Below are 24,121 nucleotides of genomic sequence, written 5' to 3' on the forward strand. Positions count from 1 at the left end.
TATCTCCTAGGAGATGCTAAATCCCATCAAACTGATCATCAAGATTAACCATTATGTCCTCTCACGCTTCAGAACCCAACGAGGAGCCATAAGTTCCTCAGGGGCATGGAGCAAGTTAATGACAGAGACAGGGCTGCTCTCTGGGCTCCTAACTCCTGCATATTGTTTACACAATACCATGATGAACCAATATTTCCTGCAAAAGAGCCAGGTAGCACGCCATACAGTCTCGGCACTGCAACAACTCAATTCTACCGTCACAGCCTAGAGCTGAGACAGGCAATATTGAATTAAAGGCTATGGCCCTGTTCCCAGAAAACTTCATTAGCCAGAACCCGCAACAGCAGCCTCTGAGAATCTGATATCATTTGTGACCCCTTGTTCTAAGCAGTGCAATTAGTAAGGGTAAAAATTTTTCAGGTCCCTTATTGCACAGTCTGATATGGTGACAGAGGGTCAGGGCAGAGCCTAGACACTCAGTTGTTACCCAGACAGATTCCAGAAGCTGGAACACTGGGGTCTCTACTCCTCCCAGACACAGGTAAGACTGGCGAGACACCTGTGTGTTCTGAAATGATACATGGCTGCCCATGGGCCGCTCTTGGTGCTCTTGAAGCTTAGGCTTCAAGGGTGGCTCCAAAAAGTGAACCAGCTACCATTGCCATTGGATGGGGGTGGGGGGAATCAGAAGAGGGGAATTTGGTTGCCAATGTAGATGATCTTTAACCATCTCATTAAACATAAGTATTGTCACAGGGTTTGTATCCCAGCAACTGTGCAAAGCAGGTGTTGTTAGTCTGGAGGCTGAGATGTAGAGATTCACCAAACCCACACAGCTTGGGAAGAGCAAGATTGGTATTCTCGCCCAGGGTTCCTCAAGCCAGAGCCACTGTTCTTCTCTGTTGTGCCGTGTGGCTATTGTACATGTATTCCTCACTGGAGCTAAGGAAGATAAAGTTACCTTTTTGTTCAAAAAAGCACACAACAAGGATATAAAGAACTTTCTAGCTAACCAACTGAAATCTTTGCATTGGAATGTTAAATTTTACCAAACTCCCGAGGAGAATTGGTAGTGGCAATAGTGGTTATTGTTGCTTTCCTTTGAGACAGGTTAGCCTTTGACTCACAATCCTCCCATCTGTCTCTCGGGTTTCGGTACTGTCTTAGTCGGGGTTTGTATTCCTGCACAAACATCGTGACCAAGAGGCAAGTTGGGGAGGAAAGGGTTTATTCAGCTTACACTTCCACATTGCTGTTCATCACCAAAGGCAGTCAGGACTGGAACTCAAGCAGGTCAGGAAGCAGGAGCTGATGCAGAGGCCATGGAGGGATGTTACTTACTGGCTTGCTTCCCCTGGCTTGCTCAGCTTGCTTTCTTATAGAACCCAGGACTACCAGCCCAGGGATGGTACCACCTGCCATGGGCCCTCCCACCCTTGATCACTAATTGAGAAAATGCCTTACAGCTGGGTATCACAGAGGCATTTCCTCAAGGGAGGCTCCTTTCTCTGTGATAACTCTATCATGTGTCAAATTGACACACACAACTAGTCGTACAGAGCTATAGGTCTCTTCCACCATGTCCAGTAAGAGAATTATTTTATTGCTAACAATTTTCTAGTTATAAGTTGAAAATACATAGTTTTAGTATATTATAGCTTCCTATGATACAGAAGAGAAAGAGAAACTCATTCAATATAATTTAGAGTCCACAAACCACCTCTGAGACATTGTGTCCAGCTCCTGGTCTTTCTCTCATGAAGTGTCACCCTTGGGCCAGATGAGCAATGTGGCCAACTGCCTCTCACCCCTAGAAGAGGAACTTTTCTCTGGGACACTGAATGCCAGAACCAGGACCAGACTAATGACCTTGGGGAGTATTGTGTCTTTGAAAATCATATCATTTCTTCCCTCAACCCCGCTCCAGGAGGACCCCAAACACCAAGTATGACCAAGTAATCATTCCTTTACTGTGGCCCTGCCTATATTTCCTATAAACCAGGGCTATAGGCTTAAAGGCTTTGCTACGAGGACAGAGTTCCTCTGAGAAACTCATATGAGAAACACCCTTGGAGGCTCTAGTGGGTCATCAATATTTCCCAAAGCCCATACCCATGGCTTCTTGACCCATCAATAAGAGAAACAGGATAGTCAGAATCGCAGTCATCTTGGAGGTATTACCCAGACACGGAGGGCACTGGTCACTAGTTTATAGCAGGAAGCACATTCCAGGCTCTGGCCTGTGGAGCTTGGTTTTGTGTTTTTAAAACTTTAATAGGCATCTGGGTGGTCAGACAAGTCTTGGCGAGTTGCACTGACACCAGTGTGGAGACAAAGGGCTGGCTGGATTAGACAATATATTCTGGAGGAAAGGAGCCCAAAGAAGTCCCCCAAATGGGCTGGAAGCCTGGGACTCCCAGCCTATCAAGGACTCCCATGTAATTGTTCCTGCTCAGCTCTCAGCTACAACCTAAGGGATCTTCTCGCCCTGAGCCGAAATGAAAGGGTCCTCTTTAGTTTTTGTTTTGTGTTGTTGGTTTTTTTCTTCTTTTTCTTTTGAGAGAGCTATATTTCCAGGGCCGTTTCAGCATCTTGGAGAAAATATCTCCATTCTTAGGAAACCAAAGGACAACGAAGGGGAAACATTTACTACCCTGAAATAATAACCCTCATGTGCTCGGAGAAATCATAAAGAGCTTAGAGACATGTTGGGCTTGGCCTAGAATCATTTGGCTCCCATTCTGCCCTGCTGGTTGCCTGTCCGTGAACATATCTTTCCTTCCCTCTGGGTCTTAGACTGCTCGTCTGTGAGATGGGAGAGGCTAGGCACAATGGTCTGCCTGGAAGTCTCCTTCTGGTCTGGAGTCTGGGGCAGCTCAGAGCAAAAGCACTCTCTGTGGTTGTGAGAACATTCAACTTCTGCACTGTGCCAATCAGTAGTGCTTGGGACGGGGAACACGCAGCCACATGGGTGCTACTGAAAGAGAGGGGCCGATCTCTCCCTCCGTTTATTTAATTTTACATAGTTAAAAATTAAATGAGGCATGAGCGAGGTAGAGCTAGCAAACTGGACAAAACAGGTCAGGGTTCTAGAACCAAAGCTTTGGTGTATTCTATTATATAAGTGTCTTGAGCCAATCATGACAGAAGAAAGTTTGAGAGAGAAAGAGTCCTGGTTTGTGTGCAGTCACGACAAAATCCAACACAACAGATGCCCCTCTCCCTCAGCGCTGCAGCAAACGAAACTTTATCCATTTACCAACCAAGACCCGGCAGCATATTTGTGTCTCTGCCGTCAGACTAATGGCCTTATCTGCCAGGCAAGCATGCAGGATCATGTCTGGAGAGCCCCCAGGCCTCTATGGGAGCCAGGTTACATTTCATGATTTCTTGGCAAGGCTGGAGAACAGATACTTAATAAAAACCTCACTCAGCTCATTAAAGAAGACCTGTGTGTTCCGAGAGCGAGATCTCGTCTCTTTCCTCCTTCACCTGCCATGGGCAGTTCATTGCCAGCACGAGTCTCTCACAGAGCCTCTCACATTGAGCCCTTCCATTTTTTCCAGGGTTGCTTTGATTGCCTTCCTGAGGACCCTCTCAGTTTCTCCAAAGACAGATAGTGTATGACCCTGGCTCTCAGCCATCCTGTCTATTCTCTTGGGTGAAAGGGTCTGCAATACCACTCTAGTTAGGTCATCCTTGGGCCCAGATCCTGTAGCAGGGCTCTCAGGTTCTCTATGGACTCCTAAGAACCCCCACCCCACGGCCCATGGCTTCCTCCCTTTGAGTTATTTCTATCAATCGCTCACCCAGGAACCTGCTGCTCCATCTAGCGGTCCTCCCAAATGGGACCGCTGCCTCTCTGAAGACCCCACGCTCAAATCCATGCCCTGTAGCTCTTGTTCCCCCAGCCCATCTCAAACGTCATGGGGCAACAAGAAACCTTTTGGTACCCCCAACCTTCTTACTCCCATCCCCAGCCTACTTCCTTCCAATCTGTACCAGTGTTTACTCCTTCCGGGTGGGAATTTGCATGGTGCTTGAAACAATGATGACCTACAGCTAGGCCTGGGTTTGAAACTTTTCCCTTGCATATAATCCTGGACAATAGATCTACTCTTTCTCTGTGCCCTGACTTCCTGTGTCTAAAATGAACACAATGCCAATGCTTTATGATGTTGTCATGGGAACTGCACCTGTTCACTTACAGAGGATGCTCAGCAAATCAGGGCAGACGCATGCATAGTAAGTGCTTCGTAAGAGGCAGCACCAGACCTGGTAATGTCGATGCAGGCATGTAATCTCAGCTACTGAGGAGACTGAACTAGGAGGATGACAAGTTCAAGGCCACCCCGAGAAATATAGTGAGACTTTGCTAAAAGGATTTTTGAAAGAAGGGGGGGTGGGGCTGGAGGTGTGTATAGTTCAACAGCGGAGCGCTTGCCTAAGATGCATGAAACCTTCCATGCAATCGCCAATGCAGCCAAAAAACAAGTGAGGTGGCATTCACCGTTGATGATTCTGCGATCGCTCTGTCCCTGCTGAAGGGGTGGGGCTTCCCATGCTCTAATCTTAGCTCTCCCTCCAATTTTAAGTGTCTAGATGGTGAGGAGCACTTTCATTTTTTTTTCTGGCATCCTCCACGCCCAACTCTGGTTTGCAAACACTGAATACCCTGAATGTGAATTAATCAAGCAGCTCTTAGTAATGGTGGGATTTGAGCTGGTCTTTAACCCCTCTGACCCTTGGTTTCCCAATTAAAAAGTAGAGGAAATAATGGTATCTTGTTTGGAGGTGTTGGTTGGTTGGTTGGTTGGTTGGTTGGTTGGTTGGTTTGGTTTGGTTTGGGGTTGCTTGTTTTGCAAGATTAGGTGAGATAAAAAGCAGTATTGGAGATCACCCTTTGGCGTAACCAACTTCTAACACAGACCCAACACCCAGCAGCACTCCCTGAAAAACTATTGGATATATGATCATACCGTGCCAGGCAGGTGTGGATAAAACTGTGCCAGCGAGGTGGATGAGGAGGTAAGTTTATTAGGGTATCATTCTCAATTGCAGTGTTTGACCTTGGTTTCTGGCATGACCATCTACCTCCCTTCTCTCTTTATTCTTTTATTACTTGGCTCTGGAGTGATTTCCTGGCTTAAACAGATTTATAGCATTGTTTAGTAAATACCCGTTTGGGTCTTCTGAAACACGCAGGTGGAAAAGATAGCTCAGTGGTTAAGAGCACGTGCTGCTCTTCCAGGGGACCTGGGATGGGTTTCTAATACCTACATGGTGATTCCCAACCATCTATAATTCCAGTTCTATGAGGGAATCCAACATCTTCTGGCCTCCACAGGCAGCAGGCATGGTTGTGGTGCACTTACATACGAAGTAGGCAAAACACTTAACACACATAAAAATAACTGATATTTTTAAAAATAAGAGGCACAAGAATACAAAATACAGGCATTCTCTTCCTGAACCCAAGTGAAGAGAGTTGGCTCCTGAATGCACCATCATGAGAAACAAAGAAATACAAACTTGCAGAGCCACTGAATTAAGCTTTATTTGCAGTTTAGCCGAAAACCCGTGCACTCTGAGAAAGCAGAGACAACCAGAAACGGCACCAAAGAGAACCTTCTGCCCAGGGAAACAGAGGAGGTAGCGTTGAAGCAATGTAACATCAGAACCCGTTGCTAGTGTCCAGTTCCTGGTTCTGGTCAGGGCCAGCTAGGCTGGCCACACTCTTTTCTTGGTCTCAGGATTGTGGTCAGGCTTGGTGTGAAGAGGCACCAGGCCACAGGACTCGGGTCCCTCAGGGACCCACACGCTGAGGGATGCTCAGAAGCTTCAGTAGCGGGTCTGTAGGCAGGGCGGACAAGGCACACAAACAGTGCGGGGCACACACACAGAGCGGGATACCCCAGGGGAGGGTGCACAAGGCTGGCAGTAGGGAGTGGAGCAAGGGTTACAGGGTAGCCTGGGAGAAAAAGTCACAATGGGGAAGAATTAGTGGAGGAGCCCAAGTCATAACATACCTTGACAATTCTGCCCTCGGGAGTCTCTCTAATGGCTCCACTCTACATCGCCTCCACCCGGCTTTCCTTATTTCAAACTCCCTTGCTTTGTCTGTGCTACCTCTGTGGCCTCCCAGCTGACCCTACTCCCAACTCTACTCTTGCCTCTCCCTGTAACCCCTAGCTTATTGATGGCCAGAGGGGTCTCCAGTAGACGCAATTTAATCACGTCCCTCCCTACCTAAGACTTAGTAGCTTCCATCCGTGCTTGAGACAACCACCAGCCTCATGTGGGTCCTACTGCCATGCCTCACAGCTCTGACGTTGTCTGAGGTCCAGCCTTCTGCCAGTTCCTCCATGAGCTATGTAGTTCAGGCTGTGGAACGTATGTCTCCTCTTTCTAGACCTCTCTTCTACAACCATCCTCTTAATCAACTCCTTCTCTCTTTAAAAGCTCGACTCAACTGTCACATCACCTTTGAACCCTCCTATCTCCATGTTAAATATGTCAATGGCACCGGATAGCTCCTCCCACAGTGATAGCTAACTACACCACCCTAACTACTCCACTATGGTCTGTCTCCTGGTCCAGGCAGTTGAGATCCAAAGCTGTGTATGTTTGCCCTCTGTACACCTAGAGGTGTACAGAGCAGGCAGTTCATAAGAATGTCTTGAAGATGAGGAAATAATAACTGAATATAGAATGACTACGCAGCAAAAGGAAACAAGATGACCTCAGAAGCTAACAGGCTAGGGCACCAAACCAGAAACAACACACTGGACACCGGACAGCAACCAAACAGCTCAGAGGCCCAATGTGTAGCCCGAGGGCCACATTCAGTCTTAGCTATTTAATGTGGCCAGCATCTTTTTTTTTTCTCAATGTGTTAAATATATTTTAAAGTTGGAAACTTTTAAAGCTCGGAAAAATACAAATCCCAGCTTTTCTTGGACTGGAAGGCCAGCAGCACATGGGATCTGCATCCTATGTGGTAGAACTGACCATAAAGGGACAATACTGCTGCCCTCCTTGGGCATAGCACAAGTTCGCTGGATTCCACGGGCCTCAAAGACTTGATATCACGCGTGGATGGTAACAGCCTGTCCCTGGCAAGCATGTGAGTTTACAACACTTGCCTTGGTGGGATAGGATTCTGAGTAACAGAAAAAACACGATGAAATGTTGGACAAGAAATTGCTACAAGGGCTGGGGAGATGTCTCAGTGAGTAAAGGTTTTATACCTGATTGGATTCCCAGAATCTACATAAGACCAGGCACAGCATGTGTCTGTAGTCCTAGTAACCCTATGGTGAGAGGGTAGACAGAAGCTCATGGGCCAGCTAGACTAGAGTATGTCATGGTAAGCAGGAAACCCTGTCTCAAACAAACTAGGAACCTGAGGTTGTCCTCAGATTCATCCCCCCCATACACAGACACACACACATTGCACACATACACATTCATATAGAGAGAGACATTTACATATGCACACATGCATGCATGTGCACATATAGAAATTTTTGGAAGAGGAAGGAAGAGAAACAAAAGAAGGAAGAGAGGGAGGAAGGAAGCAAAGGGGAAAAGAGAGAGAGAGAGAGAGAGAGAGAGAGAGAGAGAGAGAGAGAGAGAGAGAGAGATCCAAGAGCTATTAGCACACTATACCCAGAAGACCCCATCAGGTCCTGCTAACCCTGCTTGCATAACAATGGGGACAGATTCCTCCAATGATCTCTTCTTTGCTCCTGAATATTGTCCCTGCCTGTTCCCCTTCCACTCAGCCCTTCTTGCTTCTCCCAGGATAATCTTCCCAAACAACAGCTTTGAGTTTTCTTTGATTCAGAGAAGAATTGTTTATCAGGCATCTGCCATGTACCAAGCCCTGGGAACCAAATGTATCCTATTGTTTCTGCATTCCAGATGTTTATCAGCTAGCAGAAAGATGAGTGATTACTCTGACTCTACCATTCCCTCAAAACAGCAAAGGCCTCTGGTACCAGTGTGGCCTTCGTAGTTCTCTATGGTGAGCTTCAGCTGACTGGTCCTCCCCCACAGCCCACCAAAAATCAATCACATTAAGCTTCCTCCTGTCTTCCCAATACCAAAACCCCTGCCCTCAGAATGACCTCCAGGGATCTGTCTGCTTGTGCCCTGACAATCTGAAGCCAAGTGATTCCTCATCATCTCTCTCAGTGTCTTCCAGGATGCCAGATGCGTGATGCAGGGTAGGCACTTGATGTCAGCCAGGAATGAAGGATGGACTCCTCTGGGCTAGGTTCAGGATGGTGGCCTAAACATCATTGTCTGGCTTCCTTTAGAGCATGCCAGCTTTCTGGTGCCTCCTTAATCTTGTCAGACCCTAAGCTCATGTTCCTAGAGTACAGGCAGATAGATGGTCTTGCTTTCTAGGCCCACCTAGGTCCCTGGTGGGCACCCTACAGAGACTCTCCCCAGACACTCACTTGCTGTCCTCGCTCTCCAGCAGACCCCTGTACGTGTCAATCTCACACTCCAGCCGGGCCTTGACATCCAGCAACACCTTGTACTCTTGGTTCTGTCTCTCCAGGTCACAGCGGATGTCAGCCAGCTGAGACTCCACATTGGTGATCATGCATTGCATCTGGGACAGCTGGGAGGTGAAGCGGCCCTCCGTCTCCCCCAGCGTGTTTTCCAGAGAGTCTCTCTAAAGCAAGGGGAAGACATACCAGTGAAGAAGCAGCTGCTTTCTGTGGCCTGGTTCAGAGAGACACAAGAAGAGCCAAGTCTCTTGGCTCCTCTCTTCTAAGCCACTGTGAACACAGAAGTCCAGAAACAGATCAAGTCATCTGCTCCAGGTTAAGCATCCAGTATGTGGTAGAACCAGAGTTGGAACCCAAGTCCTGAATCTGCTTCTACACAGTTTGTAGTTGGGAGGTCATCAAGTATGTTAATAGCTTATCGGAAGGAGAGGCTAGGTACATAACAGACATCTTAGGGAAACCATGTTTGACATCCAATATGGAACATATCCCTTTATCTCTGAGCTAGTTCTTGAGATAACCAAGAAAGTCAGCTAAGGGTGCTAATCCATGTCTCAATATGATTCTCTTCCCATCTCCTAACATACCTGTACCCTGGCCATACCCAGTGCTTTCCTAGATCCAGAGCTAAGAGGTGCCCACCAGCAGCACTTACCAGGCTATGCTGAGCCTGCAGTTCTATCTCCAGAGTATTGACTGTTCGTCTCAGATCAATGATGTCTGACTGGTAACTCTGAAGCTGCTCAGAGCTTGTGGCCACCTGCTTGTTAAGCTCCTCCATCTGCAGTGAAGAGAAGGAGAAGGCTGGGAGTCCCTTCCTTGGGGTACTGAAGAGCCCAAGCTCTTGGGAGAGATATACCCACCTGCATATTGAACCATTCCTCCACATCCCTGTGGTTGGTTTCCACCATGGTCTCATACTGACATCTCATCTCTTCCAGCATCCTGGTTAGGTCCACGGGAGGTGCAGCATCTACCTCGATATTAAGGCGGTCCCCGAGCTGTTGTCGAAGGACACCAACTTCCTGAAAAGACACAAGACCCCAGGCAAGTATGAGAGATACATAAAATAAATAAGAGATGCAGAAGAGGACAAAAATGGTGGACAGGGCTTCAGGGACTAAAGATCCTCAATGATCTTCCAACTCCAGATGAAAACCCCTGGTGACATTTCCTGTCACTTGGGCAGAAGCCAAGTTCAAGGACATTTTTAATTCACTTGGACTAAGATTGGATACCCATGTACCCCCCTCCCCATTTCCTCATCATGCCACCAGCCCTAACCATCAAGGAAGGAGGGTCACAGAGCCTGACTTTACTTGGTCCAAGGTCCAAATGAGAACAGGTCCCTCCCCAGGCTTGCCTGCCAATGAGAGAAAGTTGTCATTGCAGCTGCCCAAGTATGTGATAATGCCTCATTAGTGACTTCTTGGTGCAGTTCCAAACTCTCTGGTTAAAGTTAGATGAGTCAGGTGCCCCCAGGCATTCAGGGAGTACATGGCAACTGGTTGGTATTTTACATTCGAGTCAAAGAAAGCCTAGCCAGAATCCAGAGACACTTGTCCATTCAAATCCCAAGTGAATAGTTTGGGAGTCAACCCAGAGAAGGAAGACCAAAGCACCATAGAGCAAATGGTCCTTGCAGAACTGAGGTCCCTGTGAGAAATGGGGAAAGAAACAGTATCTATGACTCAAGCGTGCATATATATATATATATATATATATATATATGGAAGAAACAAGAGATGGGCAAGAATGGGGATAGAACTAAGATGAAAAACAGCACAAGCCAACCCTCAGAAGAGGAGGGTCTCACCCAGTAGGCAGCCTGACAAAGACAGACAGATTCTGTGTACATCTGCAATGTAAAGATCCAAGGGCCCCACTGTACCACTCTCCCTCTGGGATGAGGCCCTCGCCAAAAAAAAGACAAATGTAGTCTCTGCTAGAGAAACTTGGCAGTCTTCAGGAGATACAGAAGAAAGAGATTCAGCAAGATGTAGGCGTTCCATGCCCAGGCGCTGGGTCATATCCATGTTCTATTTAGTATCATTAAATCCTCCCAAGAACCCTACATGGTAGTTACCTCTATTTCATGGGAGTTGGGACTCAGAAAGTATACATGGTTCACACAAAGTCACAGAAAGGATATGTGGTCCCCCTGGCCATTTCAACTCAACATCTTTCTAACTCCAACCCTTTTGTTTTTCTCATGCTACATCCCAGACCCACTTCTGGTTCACTTCTCATCTCACCTCTTCATGGTTTCTCTTGAGGCACAGAAGTTCCTCCTTCAGGGACTCTACTTGAGCCTCCAGGTCAGCCTTATTCAGGGTCAACTCATCCAGGATCCTGCGCAGGCCATTGGTGTCTGCTTCTATCAGCTGTCTCAGGGCCAGCTCGGTCTCATACCTACAAAAAGGTCAGGGTCAGCAACCAAAGGGTAGAACTGTACACAGAACTCAAGGAAGGCTTTAAAATGCTCGCAACGTCTAACCCTATATGATACCAATAGAGAGCTAGCCCAGGAGTATATGAGGACCCCTTACTCCAAAGTCCCCTGCCAAACTCACTTGGTTCTGAAGTCATCTGCAGCCAGCTTGGCATTGTCGATGTGCACAATCATCCTTGCATTCTCTGCCTTAGTGCACAGAACCTGCCAACGAAGGCACACAGAGTAGGTGAGTGCAGGATGAAAAGAAGAAAAAGAACACAGTGAAAATGTCCTGGCTTCATTTCTGTTGCTGTGATAAAAATAACCCCTACAAAAAACACCATAGACAAAGAATTTATTTGGCGTGGAACTCCAATTATAGTCTACTATTGAAGGGAAGTCAAACAACTGGTCACATCACATCCACAGTCAAGACTAGAAAGAAATAGATGCATGGTTATGTGTATGCTTGCTTGCTTGCTTGCTTGCTTGCTTGCTTGCTTGCTTGCTTGCTCTCCACTTTTATACAATTCGGTACCCCCTGCCTAGGGAATGGTGCCACTCATAGTGGTCTGCCTCTTCCCATATCTAGTAACACCATTTAGGATCATCTGGGAAGAGAGCTACAATGAGGTACTGTTTACATTGTGTTTGCCTGTGAGCTTGTCTTTGGAGGAATGTCTTCAGCTAATTGACATCTTCCAAATATCCCATTATAGATGCCATGAGCAATATATAAGGGAAGAACGCAACTCTGTCAGACAGAGAAGTTCTTGATATTTACTGAAAACTCAACAGATAACAGAGGCTATGCTACACACGTGTGTTATTTACTGAATTCTCTTAAATACCCCTTTAAAGATGGATTGTTACTCTGTCCATTCTATAGATGAGGAAACTGAAGTCTAGAAAAGGAAAGGGGGCCTTCGAAGCTATATAATATGTCAATGATAGACCTGAAGGCAGGGCTCTTCCAGAATTATTAAGGACTCTGGCTGAGCATTCAAGCTAGGAGATAATCCTATGCCCTAGGGAGGTCTCTTTTCCCCCAGAGCATAGCCGAAAACATTAATGAGATTCGTATCTAGAGTACTGGCTTTTCTGGATGCTTCCCCCAGCTAGTCTGTTCACAACCTACCCTTACCTTTTGCTGCAGCTCTTCGATGGTCTGAAAGTAGGACTGGTAGTCAGGACACATGGTCAGCACCTGCGCCTGGTAGACATCTTGGATCTTGCCCTCCAGCTCTGCGTTCTCTTTCTCCAGCTGCCTCACCTTCTCCAGGTAGTTGGCCAGGCGATCATTCAGGACCTGCATGGTCTCCTTCTCATTGCCATTGAAGGCGCCCTCACAGAACAGGCCATAGGTACCCATGGAGCTGGAGATGCAACCAGTTGGCCGGCGGTTGCTGGGTTGGCAGGAGCTGGACAAGTAGGTCTTAGAAAGGCAACTGGCTGGCCTGTAGGTGGTAGGCATGCAGACGGAGGGCATGCACTGCAGGGGCTGACAGACATAACCCAGGCACAGCTCGGATCTGCTGCCCATGTTACTGGAACAGATGGAGGAAGGCCGTGCAGAGCTCTTGAGTGATGCTGAAGAGGTGTTGGTGATGCAACAGTTGGATGGCATGCTAGGGAGGTCCTTTCCCCCACAGCAGCTCCCTGGATCTCTACAGACTCCATCCTGACCAGGCCTTTTTATACTCTTGGAGTGAAGGGGCTCGCACTAAAGTATTATCAGGGGGAGTGCTTATGTTTATACTTGGCCCTAGTGGAAGATGATAATTAATTTGTAATTTGGTTTCCAATAAGGAGTTCCTTTCCTCATAAAAGAGGTCAAACTTATCATTTGGCTAAAGCAGGACTCTAGGTTCTAGTCATTGGTCACCCGGGGGAGAGCATCAAGACACATCTTCAAAGGACCAGCCCCATACCTGGGCTCTCATTACCAGGGTGTGGCAGCAGGTGCTGCCACAGCCTGTCCTGTGTTGCCACAAACCTTGCCCACTGCACCCCCGCCTGCACCTGCCCTAGGGAAGGCCGCAAGCCTGCAGAAAGGTAGATGCCCCTTTAATGAAAGCATTTCGTGTGGGAAGAGGACTGGCCCCTTCACAAGGAAATGTGTGGGTGACAGAAGCTGCCTCAATACCGTGGTATAAATCTGGAGAGATAGGAAAGAGATCAGAAGCCTCAGATAGGTTTCATCCTCCCACCTATGGAAAGGACCTATCATGGAGGAGAAAAGGAACCCAAGACACAAACAGCTAAGCAGCTAAGATATTTTTTCAGTTGTATGCAAATGAGAAAGGGAGAGGTGAAGGCTCTTCTCCTTGGAAAAGCAGCTCATTGTCAGAAATCCCTCCAGAAGGCAGAGACTCTGTTTTGACTCTCTCCAGGTCCTCCACTTGAAAATGGCGGCCACCGTGGAATGTTCAACTGTTTCCTGTTAAGGCTGAGGTTGAACAAGTTAGAGCTGGGTCTCCTTTTATTTTCTACAGTGATGCAAAGGGAGGGCTCAGTTTGGGACCCCAGTGAGTGGAAGCCCTATAAATCAGGCCTTGGAAAAGGAGCGTTCTATGCTGAGCTAGGAAACCGGGAGCAGATATACCTACTTATAATGCCTTGGGCATTCCTGAAGCAACAGTCTGAACTAATGCTATGAGTTCCAGCTATGAGTGCTGTGAGCTTCCCTGAACATACTGTATTGCTGCTTTTGCATTCACTCCTGCATTAGTTACTTCCCTTGTTGCTGTAACAAAACCCCTGAAAAAGGAAGGAAGACTTGCAGCTGGAAGGACTACAGTCCATCATGGCAAGGAAGACATGGCAGTAGGAGCTTGAGGCAGCTGGTCACATTAATTCCAGTCAAGAAAGAGAGAGAAATGAATGCTGATGCTCCACTGGCTTTCTTTCTATTCCATTCAGAACCCTAGACCATGGAATAGTGCTGCACATGTTCAAGGTGGGTCTTCTCGCCACACTCAAAACTCTCTAGGAACACCTTTGAAGACGTGCCCAGAGGAGTGTCTCCTAGGTGATTCTAAATCCCACCAAGTTGTCGATCGAAATTGGCCATCACACTCTCTTCTCCATATAATGTGAGGATATAAGTCCTTGTTGTATCCTTCCAATTACTTCCTTCAGGCAAGAGGACAGGAAATGGGAAATAATAACTCCCAGTGCTCTCACTGTTTAAGGACGCAGACTAGAAACCCTGCCTTGTAATGTTTGCTGTAACCTTTAAATGTCACTTTGTTTCCCTGTGTCTTGGTTTCTTCATGAAAATATTTTCTCAAGAGATGAGGATATAGAGAAAGATAGATACAGATATGGTGTTAGGTAGGTAGTTACATAGGCAGACAGACAGACAGACAGACAGACAGACAGACAGAACAGTGTTACAGTGCACCCAAGCATGTGTGAGGGTATGAGTCTCATCCTACTCTCCTGATTCTCCCCTCCCCCTCAAAAAAATCTTCCAGTTTGATCCCCTGAAGCAGCCATAATTCTAGTAGCTTCCTCTCAATGGACAGTTTAGAGAATCTGATGATGTCATATAGAGGGAAGCGTGAGAGCAATGATAGCTACGTGAGATGAGACACCTCAGCCACCCTTCGACACCATAACCAGCACTTTCTGGAGATGAAATAAATGGAAGTCAAGCACAGCACTGACATTGGTTTCCTCACTTCATCCCTGTAGTCATCCTCTTTGTTGTGGTGAAATACCCTGATAAAAGCAACCTAGGGAAGAGCTGACTTTGCTCCCCACCCCCATCTTGCAGCTGGAGGGATAGCCCATCATGGCCGAGGAGTCATGGCAGTAGGAACTTGAGACTGCTGGTAACATTGCATCTGTAGTTAGGAAGCAGGAAGCAGAGAAGGTTGCCCTGAGCTCCCTGATTACAGGACCCTAAAGCCCTCTGACTAATGCACAGGCACTCAACCCTGGCTCTACATGAGCATTCCCAAACAGCTCTCAGACACCCTGGAATTAGGCAAATCTCAGGTCAACTAAATCAGGATTTCTGGGGCTTGAGGCAGGCAAGACTTGTTTTTTGTTTGGTTATTTGGTTGGTTGATTGGTTGGTTTGGTTTGGTTTGGTTTGGTTTTGTCACGTTGTGATTTTGGTTTCTTGGGTTTTTATTTTTAAGCTTTCTGCGTCATCCCTGTGTTCAGACAAAGGTGAAAACATCTGGCTGCATGGAGAAAGGATAGTAAGTTAAAAGCAAAAGCAAATGAGCGAAGAAAAGGTAGAGTTCCGTGTGAGCTGGTGAGTGTGCCATCCGTGTGAGAGCTGGGGTGGCTTAGAAGTGGCTTTTGACCCGAGGACACCAGGGAGAAGGGCGGGACTTCACTAGAGCCTGGGGTCAAGAAAGCAAAGTTTACTGCTGACCACCATGATCAGAGTAGACACTGATGCTAACACATGCACTTTCTTGGCCCATTGCTTACTGTTATTTAGATTTTTTTATTTATGTGTAATGGAGAGTACGCGTGTGGTGAGGTGCTCATGAAGGCCAGAGGGTACTGGAGCCCCTAGAACTGTACTTACAGGTGCTTCGTGAGCTGCCTGACATGGGTGCTGGGATCCAAAATCAAATTCTACTCCTCTCAAGAACAACAAAGTCTTTACGACTGAGTCATCTCTCCAGCCCCACAACTTCATACATACTTTGGCTGGCCTGAAGTAACTCAGCACTGCTACCTGGAAATGCTGCCTGAAAAATGAAATTCCAGCAGAGAAGAGTAGATGCCCAACCCCAGAGCATCCAACTGGAAGGGCGAGCCAATGTTGGCCAGTTTCCTGATGCCAGCTGTATGCTCAGTGTAGCACTGGGGAGATTGCAGCATAGCAAGTAAGTGTTACCTGCTCTGTTTACCTCAGGGGAAAACTGAGACTGAGAAAGGGACTGTAACCTGCCAACACTCTCCCACAGTGGTGAGGCTGGGATTTGAACCCAGATACCTCTGACTCTACATTCCAGTTCTGCATTTCTTACATTAATGGCACAGCCTCCTCCCATCACTAAAATAGATAGATAGAATAGATAAATGATAAATTAGATAGATGATAGAAGATATATACATGATAGATAGATAGATAGATAGATAGATAGATAGATAGATAGATAGATAGATAAGATAGATAGATAGATAGATAGATGATAGGAGATGATGATAGATACTCATACATACATGATAGAATGATAGAATAGATAGATAGATAGATAGATAGATAGATAGATAGATAGATAGATAGACAGATAGATGATAGGAGATGATGATAGATATTCATACATACATGATAGAATAGATAGATAGATAGATAGATAGATAGATAGATAGATAGATGATAGGAGATGATGATAGATACTCATACATACATGATAGAATAATAGATAGATAGATAGATAGATAGATAGATAGATAGATAGATGATAGGAGATGATGATAGATACTCATACATACATGATAGAATAGATAGATAGATAGATAGATAGATAGATAGATAGATAGATAGATAGACAGATAGATGATAGGAGATGATGATAGATACTCATACATACATGATAGAATAGATAGATTGATAGATAGATAGATAGATAGATAGATAGATGATAGGAGATGATGATAGATACTCATACATACATGATAGAATAGATAGATAGATAGATAGATAGATAGATAGATAGATAGATAGATAGATGATAGAAGATGATGATACTCATACATACTTACATGATAGATAGATTGATAGATAGGTGATAGATAGATAGATAGATAGATAGATAGATAGATAGATAGATAGATAGATAGATAGATAGATGTAGTAAGTAGAAGTGGTGGTCTTTCCTGTGCCACACCAAGACCTTTCTCCCATGTAGACCAACCCCTGCCCATGACACCTAGTACCCTGCCTGGCACATCTTGGTGCTCAGTAAGGGTTGGATAAAGAGAATGAGGCAGATGCCTGAGCCTCAGCATCCTCCGCCATTGTGTTCCAAGAAGACAGGCCACCTAGAGTTAGGTAGGTTGCTGGCAGATACCAAAGATCCCAAGGTCCCGTTTTAGGGGGTTGAAATAAGGCAATTCTGCAGCCAAAACAGAGCGAACTGTTCTGATACCCAGAAGGGGTAGCTCTGGCCCAGATCAGCCCAGTTCACTGTTCTGCTCTTTACCTTGGGCCATGATCACCCTCTCAACATCACGTGGTCCTCAGTGGGTACCTTCGTCATCTTTGAGGAACACATGTCCCTCTGGAGACATCTGACTTCTTGACCAGCTTAGGAAGTGTAGCACCACCCTTGTCCCTTTCCCATTAGAACTGGGAGAACTTGGTGCTTTGTTTGATCCTTTGAAGGAAGACATTCTGTCCACAAATGACAGACTTCGGGAGGAGATGCTGGGGTTCCTGCATCTGAGCCTCAACCCCTCATTAGGTGCCAGGAGCACACAGGAGCCTCCCAGGTCACCAGCCTTCTTACAAATGGAAGTCCCAACTCAGGTTCAATCTCTGTTGCCTGCGTGTAGTGGAATTGTGGACTATTATGAGGTTTCCTGAACTGAAAGGGTTTCACCAAAGAGCTGCAAGGGAAGAGGGGAATTAGTATGAATAAACCCTAAAATTCCCCCGAATGTGGGGCACACGCCACTGCTCTGTGAGGAGCATACACATGCTAATAAAGTGGCTTATCTCAGCTTCATCAGGCCTATGCTGGAGCCCCAAGGGTTACTATGCCTACCAAGAGGGAAAGTAGATAACAGTTGTCACCACACTGGGACCTTGCAGAAAGAGAAGCCAAGCAAAAATCTGCACAGCCAGGCCTTCAGTGAGCAAAGTGACAGCCTTGCAACATCCTGAGTTCAATACTCAGCACCGACTTGTTTTTTGTTGTTGTTGGGTGTTTTGTTTGTTTGTTTGTTTGTTTGTTTAAAGCCAGGCATGGTGGCACATGCTTATAATGCCTGTGCTTGGGAAAGCAAAACCAGGCAGATCCCTGGAGCTCGCTCACCCAGCCCAGTCTACATGGCAAGGTCCAGAGTAACGAGAGATCCTGTCTTGGGGTGGGGGTAGGGGTAGATAAAGCCTGAAGAACAATTCCGAAGGCTATCCCAGACATGGACAAGCATTTTAAAAAGCTCCATTGAAATCCTCTAATCACCCTCAATGACCCTGTTATTTTCAGGGTCACTTTAGGTCAAACATCCCTCAGGTATCCGCCCAGCAGTCAATCTGAACCCAACGTGGACACAAACCAACACGCAAATGATGTAAACCAGTCATTGGGAACCAGAGCAAATGGCTTTATTGCCCCACCCCTCGGATACGCTGTACTGAATTTCAGAACCTAGGAAAACACACTCAGAAAGAAAGGAGCAGGCCCAGAACAGAGACCCCGGAGCCCACTGAAATGATGACGAGTCAAGGCCGGAAAGGCACCCCGCCTTAGCTGACAGGGTCAAAGAAACTTCAAGTCGTTTATTTGCAAAGAGCCCTCTCAGAGTCGGGGTCTGGGCCCAGCATGAACGAGAGATTTGTGCTGTGCTGTAAGAGTTGCATTGACTGGAGGCCCTGTCGGAGCCCTGGAGCCAATGGTCTTGACCCTCTGGATATGTTGCTCTCAGAACCGGCCCCCTGGGCAGGGCACACAGACAGGGCGGGGGCTGCAGGTTGTACGAGCCGCGCCCGTGCTGCAGGAGACCGCAGGAAGGCAGGGGAGACAGGACTTGGAGGGTGAGTAGTCAGGAGCGCATGGGTTGCAGGGAAGCCTGGGAGACAGAAGAGAGTCAGGTTACCATCATACTCCAGTGGCTGTTTTCAAGAACACTGACAGGTCTGAGAACATACAAGCAGGAAGGTGGCTTTTAGATCCTGTCTCCTTGTTTTACGCAAAGGGAAACAGGTACCCAGAGAGAAACAGAACTAATCGGAGCAGCAGAATGAGTTTGTCCCATGACCAGAGGTTAAAACCCCTCAAGTTCCTACATCAGGATTCCATGCTCTTCCTGGGTACCATATGTTCTCCCAAGACCTTTGCAAAGGTGAGAGTATGCGGCCACACTCACTTGCTGTCCTCGCTCTCCAGGAGGCCCCTGTATGTGTTGATCTCACACTCCAGCCTGGCCCGGACATCCAGCAGCACCTGGTACTCTTGGTTCTGACGCTCCAGGTCAGCCCGGATCTCACCAAGCTGGGACTCCACACTGCCAATCATGCACTGCATCTGGGCCAGCTGAGAGCTGTAGCGGGCTTCTGTCTCGGCCAGGGTGGAGTCCAAAGCGTCTCTCTGGGAGGGCAAAGGTTACGGGAAGAGGAAGAGGTTACAGGCCAGAGAACTATCGGTGAAGATCCACCTGGGTCTCAGTGGGACTTCGGAACACAAGAATGGAAGCTCAGAGAGTCACTGAGCTAGGAGAACCTACACCCAGACTCCAGCGAGGATGAACCAACCCAACTCCTACAGGGACCATTGATCCAGACAGCATGTCCTTCTTAATGGCACCTCTGAGTGATAATTACACAGAAAGTGATCTTATGCAGAGGAGTTACACCAGGGCATGTTAAGTACTAACAGAGCCTCTTGTCTTTCACAAGGGCAGTTGTAACATCCATCTGCTTTCACACTTTCTTCTCTGCATAGAGAAGCCCTGAGCTACGAATTTGAACTCTTGGAGTCCCTTAGTATGGCCAAAGTATGGGACCCAAGGTTGTGTGCCTCCGAGCTTGCTTTAGCAGATGCTCTACCTCATCCCGGTGCTTACCATGCTCTGCTGGGCCTGCAGCTCTATCTCCAGGGAATTGACCGTGCGTCTCAGCTCAATGATGTCCGACTGGCAGGACTGCAGCTGCTCTGAGCTGGACACGACCTGCTGGTTCAGTTCCTCAGTCTGAAATACACACACACACACACACACACACACACACACGCAATCTAATCAGGAACCTGAGATCTCAGCTTCCAAGAGTATGTAGATCACTTGGAATCACGAGGGTGAGTCAAGGAAGACCTTCCCGATTACCCATCCGCCTCTGCCACACTGACCTGGGTGTCATACCAGTCTTCTGCGTCCCTCCGGTTATTCTCCACCAAGGTCTCATACTGGCACCTCATCTCATCCAGAACGCGGTTCAGATCAACGGGTGGAGCAGCGTCCACCTCGACGTTGAGACGATCGCCCAGCTGGCAGCGCAGCGAGTTCACCTCCTGTGGCACAGATGCGGTTCCAGGTGGCCGCCTCACCTGTACTTACCTCTTTCTTCCCATTCTCACCTATCCTCCTTATGTTCACCTCCCTCCCCTTGCCCATCCCTCCCCCCCATGCTCACCTCCTCCCCCACGCTCACCTCCTCATGGTTCTTCTTAAGACAGAGCAATTCTTCCTTCAGGGACTCCACCTGAGCTTCCAGGTCAGCCTTGCACAAAGTCAGATCATCCAGGATCCTGCGCAGGCCGTTGATGTCAGCCTCCACCAGCTGCCGCAGGGAAACCTCCGTCTCATACCTGCAGACACAGAGAAAAGCACCCAAACCTGTGATCCCATTTGTATCGAAGTCAAGCGACTGGCCTGGTGCTGTAAGCCCTTCCCTTGTGCCTCACTACTGGATGCAACTTAAACCCCCCCGCCTGAGCCCAACCAACCATCAGCAGCCTCCAGCTGTACCAGCCCCAATCCAGGAACAAGCAGGACAACTCACTTGGTCCTGAAGTCATCGGCCGCCAGCTTGGCATTGTCAATCTGCACCACCAGCCTGGCGTTCTCTGCCTTACTGCAAAGAGTCTGGGGACATAAAGACATGATTTCCACGTGTGAAAGGATGTTCTGCTGATAGGAACTTCCCCCCAAGCCCTGCATCTGACAAGAGTCGCCCGTGGAAGGGGATAGATTGCCACCACCCTGGAATCTCAACACTTTGGAGCTTTTCGAGGGATGAGGGCTTGTATCAGACAACAGAACTGCAAGAGCTCTTTCTTGCAATGTGATGAAAATGTGTAGCCAAGGGCCAGAGAAAGGCATGCTACAGAAACACTGCAGTGTGAGGGAATGAGCCTTTTCCCTGCCTTCCCATCCCCCAGGCCTGCCGTGGGCCCAAGGCAGGTCACTGCCATCAACCACCCTCTGGTTCTCTGGTCACAAATGTTCTCCCTTAGGATCCAGCTGAGTCTTTTCAGGAATGAGGATGGACAAAGGTGTCTTCTCTGCTTTACAGATGTGGAACCTAAGCTTCACTAAATACACCAAACCCATCCAACTTGCCTCTTGAAAACAAGGACATTAAATTTCAGAAAGATCGACGGTGGCATCAAAAGTCACCCACCCGGTTAGTTAATTCAGCCCACGTTGAAGTTCTGGGTCTACTAACTGCCATCCTGACTTTGTCCTCATCTGATAGATTGAGCTAACATTATTGCAAAGGCTAGAAGAGGCCACAGAGGTGAATAAGTTTTGCTCCCTCCAAAAGTTCCCTGTGGAAGTTGGGCTACTATCACACATGTTCTAGCTTCTGGACCTGAAGCCACTCTGAACCGCTCACCTTCTTCTGGAGCTCCTCCATGGTCTGGAAGTAGGACTGGTAATCGGGGCACATATATGGCACCTGCTGCTCACACCACTCCCGAATTCGGCTCTCCAGGCTAGCATTCTCCTGTTCCAACTGGCGCACCTTCTCCAGGTAGCTGGCCAGGCGGTCATTCAGGGACTGCATGGTCTCCTTCTCATTGCCAGTGAGGATGCCTTCCCCAAACCAACCTCCACCCATGCTGTAGCCGGTGGCAAAGCCTCCTGTTGGGAGGCAGAGAGTTGGGAGGCAGCTGGATACCCTGTAATTGCCTCTACCCAGGCCGGCAGAGCACACAGAGAAACTCCGGGCTCCCCGGGAAGGACTGGGCAGCTTGCAAGAGCTACTGGAGTACATCCTAGACATGCGAGTGGATCCCCCTCCAGCTTTGCCGGGGCTCTTCAGAGATCCTGAGGAGAAGCTGGCCTTGAAGCATTTGGAAGCCATGGCCACAGCAGCCCAGACGTAAGCAGTAGATCTCCGAGAGTAGACACCCCGACACAGAGAAGCGGCTCCCTAGCCTGACTTTATACCTCTGCCCCAGCGGGCGTTGGTTGGCCCTTACAAAGTGTTTTCTCCTCGTTAAAGTTAATTCCACTTTCTATCAAAACCTCTCATTAGTCTGTTATTTAGCTTCCCGTGAACGTATCCCGGCCTCGTAAAACAGAAGCCCCGTTGGACGAGTGGGCCCCACAGTCCGACATCCTGGGAAGACCCAGTCTGCACTAGCTCTTCAAAGGGGCCTGTCATCAGAACCCAGACCTCAGCCTCCTTGTTAAGCGGGTGTGGGAGTCTCATCACCGTCTTGCCTTCTCCAGGTTTGTCTCCTTTGATGGACAGTCACGGGTAGGGAGGGGTGGAGTAGGCAAGCCTGAAAGTGACTAGAAGGCAGGGGTCTTGTAACTTGGGCAAACATAAAAGACTCTTGAATAGGCCCAGAAGATTTGGCCATGCTGACAAATCATTTCAGATTCCTCTGGACTGCTGTGGTTTTCATGTGATACGAGGAGCCTTTTGTCCTGGACAAAATAAGACATTAGTAGCTCTCAAACCCAACAGAGCCTTGACAGGCACACCCCAACTTCCTTGCTTGGAGCTCCGTTCTGATTGTATAGCTTCAGCTCTAGCCAAAATAACCGGAAGTCAGTTCCTGGTGACAGCTAGAGCCATGTTTAGGAGGACATGCCTTTTCAAGCCCAAGGAGAAATGGAGAAGACTTTGCTCCTAATTGCCTGAATCGTTGGAGGGGAAGGTGAGTATCAGATTCATACATCTCCTACGTGGGTATAAGAAACCTCAGGCTCACGAGCTCATCTACAATGGCTGACCCGATGCCTAGAGCGTTTGATGAAACACCTGACTAGTCCAGTATGTAGGCAAGAGAGACCTGGAACCAGGGCTGAGGAGAGATGCCAATGGGAATAGAATCACACCAGGTGAGAACCTATGGGACCTATCTTCTGAGCCATTCTGCAGTTTGGGGTTCTGTTACTCTTTTTTAAGTTATTATATATCAGTACACTATAGCTCTCTTCAGACACAGCAGAAAAGGGCATCAGATCCCATTACAGATGGTTGTGAGCCTTCATGTGGTTGCTGGGATTTGAACTCAGGACCTCTGGAAGAGCAGTCAGAGCTCTTATCCACTGAGCCATCTCTCCAGCTCTCTGTTACTCTTCTAAGAACACTTCCTAATAGGCAGCAACAATGAGCTGAGACCAGTGGTGAACCTGGCCTAGCGCTCAGCACCTTCCCACCAGTGCTGTCTACAGACCTGAGCTCATAGTCCCCATCCTGTAGGTGAAGGTGTCAAAGCTTGGCTACAAGAGCTTGCCCAGTACCACCATCTTGACACAACCAAGAATTCTGTCCCAGGCTGAAAGATAGGATGAAGTCTATGGAAAACAGAAAAGAGAGAAGCGAAGTAGAATACACAAGGGATCCCAGGAAAAAGCAACCTGACCTCATGGTAATGTCTGAACTCGTGGGCCCAAATCTCCATCCCACCGTGAACCACCTGACTTCACCTCTCAGAGTGTCCCTCTGTTTCTACTTCTGTGGTGAGGACAAATATTAATGCCTGCACCCTGAGTTGCCTTAAGCATTAAGTGAACCTTGAAGAAGCCCAGACAGCAATTGCTCATGGCAAGGGCTCCTAGTGACAGCTGCCAGTCCCTCCACAACTGCGGTCTTGTAGGACCAGAACTCGGTAATACCTAGCAGCTGTCATTTGGGAGTGGGGACAGATTCTAAGCACACAGTTCACTGTCCCATGAGCCAGGTGCATAGTTTATGAGCCTCAGATATAGAACTCCCATGATTCACTGCACCGTTTCCATACCCTGGGATCTGGTGTGATCAGCCCCACCCAGCATAATCCTAGGGTGCCAATGGCTACCTCAGCTTCTCCTCCCTGGAACTGCACGCCTCAGTGCAAAGATGAAGCTGAGCTGAAAGCCTGGTAGAACTTCCCAGGGTGTTTGTATTTCCCACCCATCCCCCTCCTAAGGCACAGCCTCCTGGGTATGTTCTCTAGGCTCATCAGGGCTACTCTAAAGCCATGTGGACTGGAGAAGTCACAGCAAAACGTTCTGGGAATCCCAT

At 47.9% G+C, this 24,121-nt stretch overlaps 2 protein-coding genes across 2 annotated transcripts; both read right to left on the reverse strand.

The window, feature by feature from the left end:
- Positions 1-5,610: 5,610 nt before the first annotated feature.
- Positions 5,611-12,586, reverse strand: LOC116908941 (keratin, type I cuticular Ha2). Its single transcript, XM_032912399.1, has 7 exons — positions 12,104-12,586; positions 11,099-11,181; positions 10,781-10,937; positions 9,389-9,550; positions 9,181-9,306; positions 8,469-8,689; positions 5,611-5,971 (listed from the first exon to the last, which is right to left on the reverse strand). The coding sequence occupies exons 1-7, from the start codon at positions 12,584-12,586 to the stop codon at positions 5,842-5,844; spliced, it is 1,362 nt and encodes a 453-aa protein (XP_032768290.1). The 3' UTR covers positions 5,611-5,841.
- Positions 12,587-18,462: 5,876 nt separating this feature from the next.
- Krt35 (keratin 35) lies at positions 18,463-21,964 on the reverse strand. Its single transcript, XM_032913715.1, has 7 exons — positions 21,494-21,964; positions 20,657-20,739; positions 20,306-20,462; positions 20,004-20,165; positions 19,723-19,848; positions 19,027-19,247; positions 18,463-18,729 (listed from the first exon to the last, which is right to left on the reverse strand). The coding sequence occupies exons 1-7, from the start codon at positions 21,962-21,964 to the stop codon at positions 18,582-18,584; spliced, it is 1,368 nt and encodes a 455-aa protein (XP_032769606.1). The 3' UTR covers positions 18,463-18,581.
- Between the last annotated feature and the right edge of the window lie 2,157 nt (positions 21,965-24,121).

This window comes from Rattus rattus, chromosome 9, assembly GCF_011064425.1.
Source record: "Rattus rattus isolate New Zealand chromosome 9, Rrattus_CSIRO_v1, whole genome shotgun sequence".
NCBI lineage: Eukaryota > Metazoa > Chordata > Mammalia > Rodentia > Muridae > Rattus > Rattus rattus.

Bases quoted from the DNA above. Each gene is read 5' to 3' on its own strand.
- LOC116908941 (XM_032912399.1), bottom strand. From the start codon at position 12,586: ATGCCATCCAACTGTTGCATCACCAACACCTCTTCAGCATCACTCAAG. The intron at 11,182-12,103 runs GTAAGGGTAGGT...CTTCGTTGGCAG, and splicing joins TCGAAGAGCTGCAGCAAAAG to GTTCTGTGCACTAAGGCAGA. The intron at 9,551-10,780 runs GTGAGATGAGAA...GTGTCTTTTCAG, and splicing joins TCAAGAGAAACCATGAAGAG to GAAGTTGGTGTCCTTCGACA.
- Krt35 (XM_032913715.1), bottom strand. From the start codon at position 21,964: ATGGCTTCCAAATGCTTCAAGGCCAGCTTCTCCTCAGGATCTCTGAAG. The intron at 20,166-20,305 runs GTGAGCGTGGGG...TCTGTGCCACAG, and splicing joins TTAAGAAGAACCATGAGGAG to GAGGTGAACTCGCTGCGCTG. The intron at 18,730-19,026 runs GTGAGTGTGGCC...TCTGTCTCCCAG, and splicing joins CTGGAGAGCGAGGACAGCAA to GCTTCCCTGCAACCCATGCG.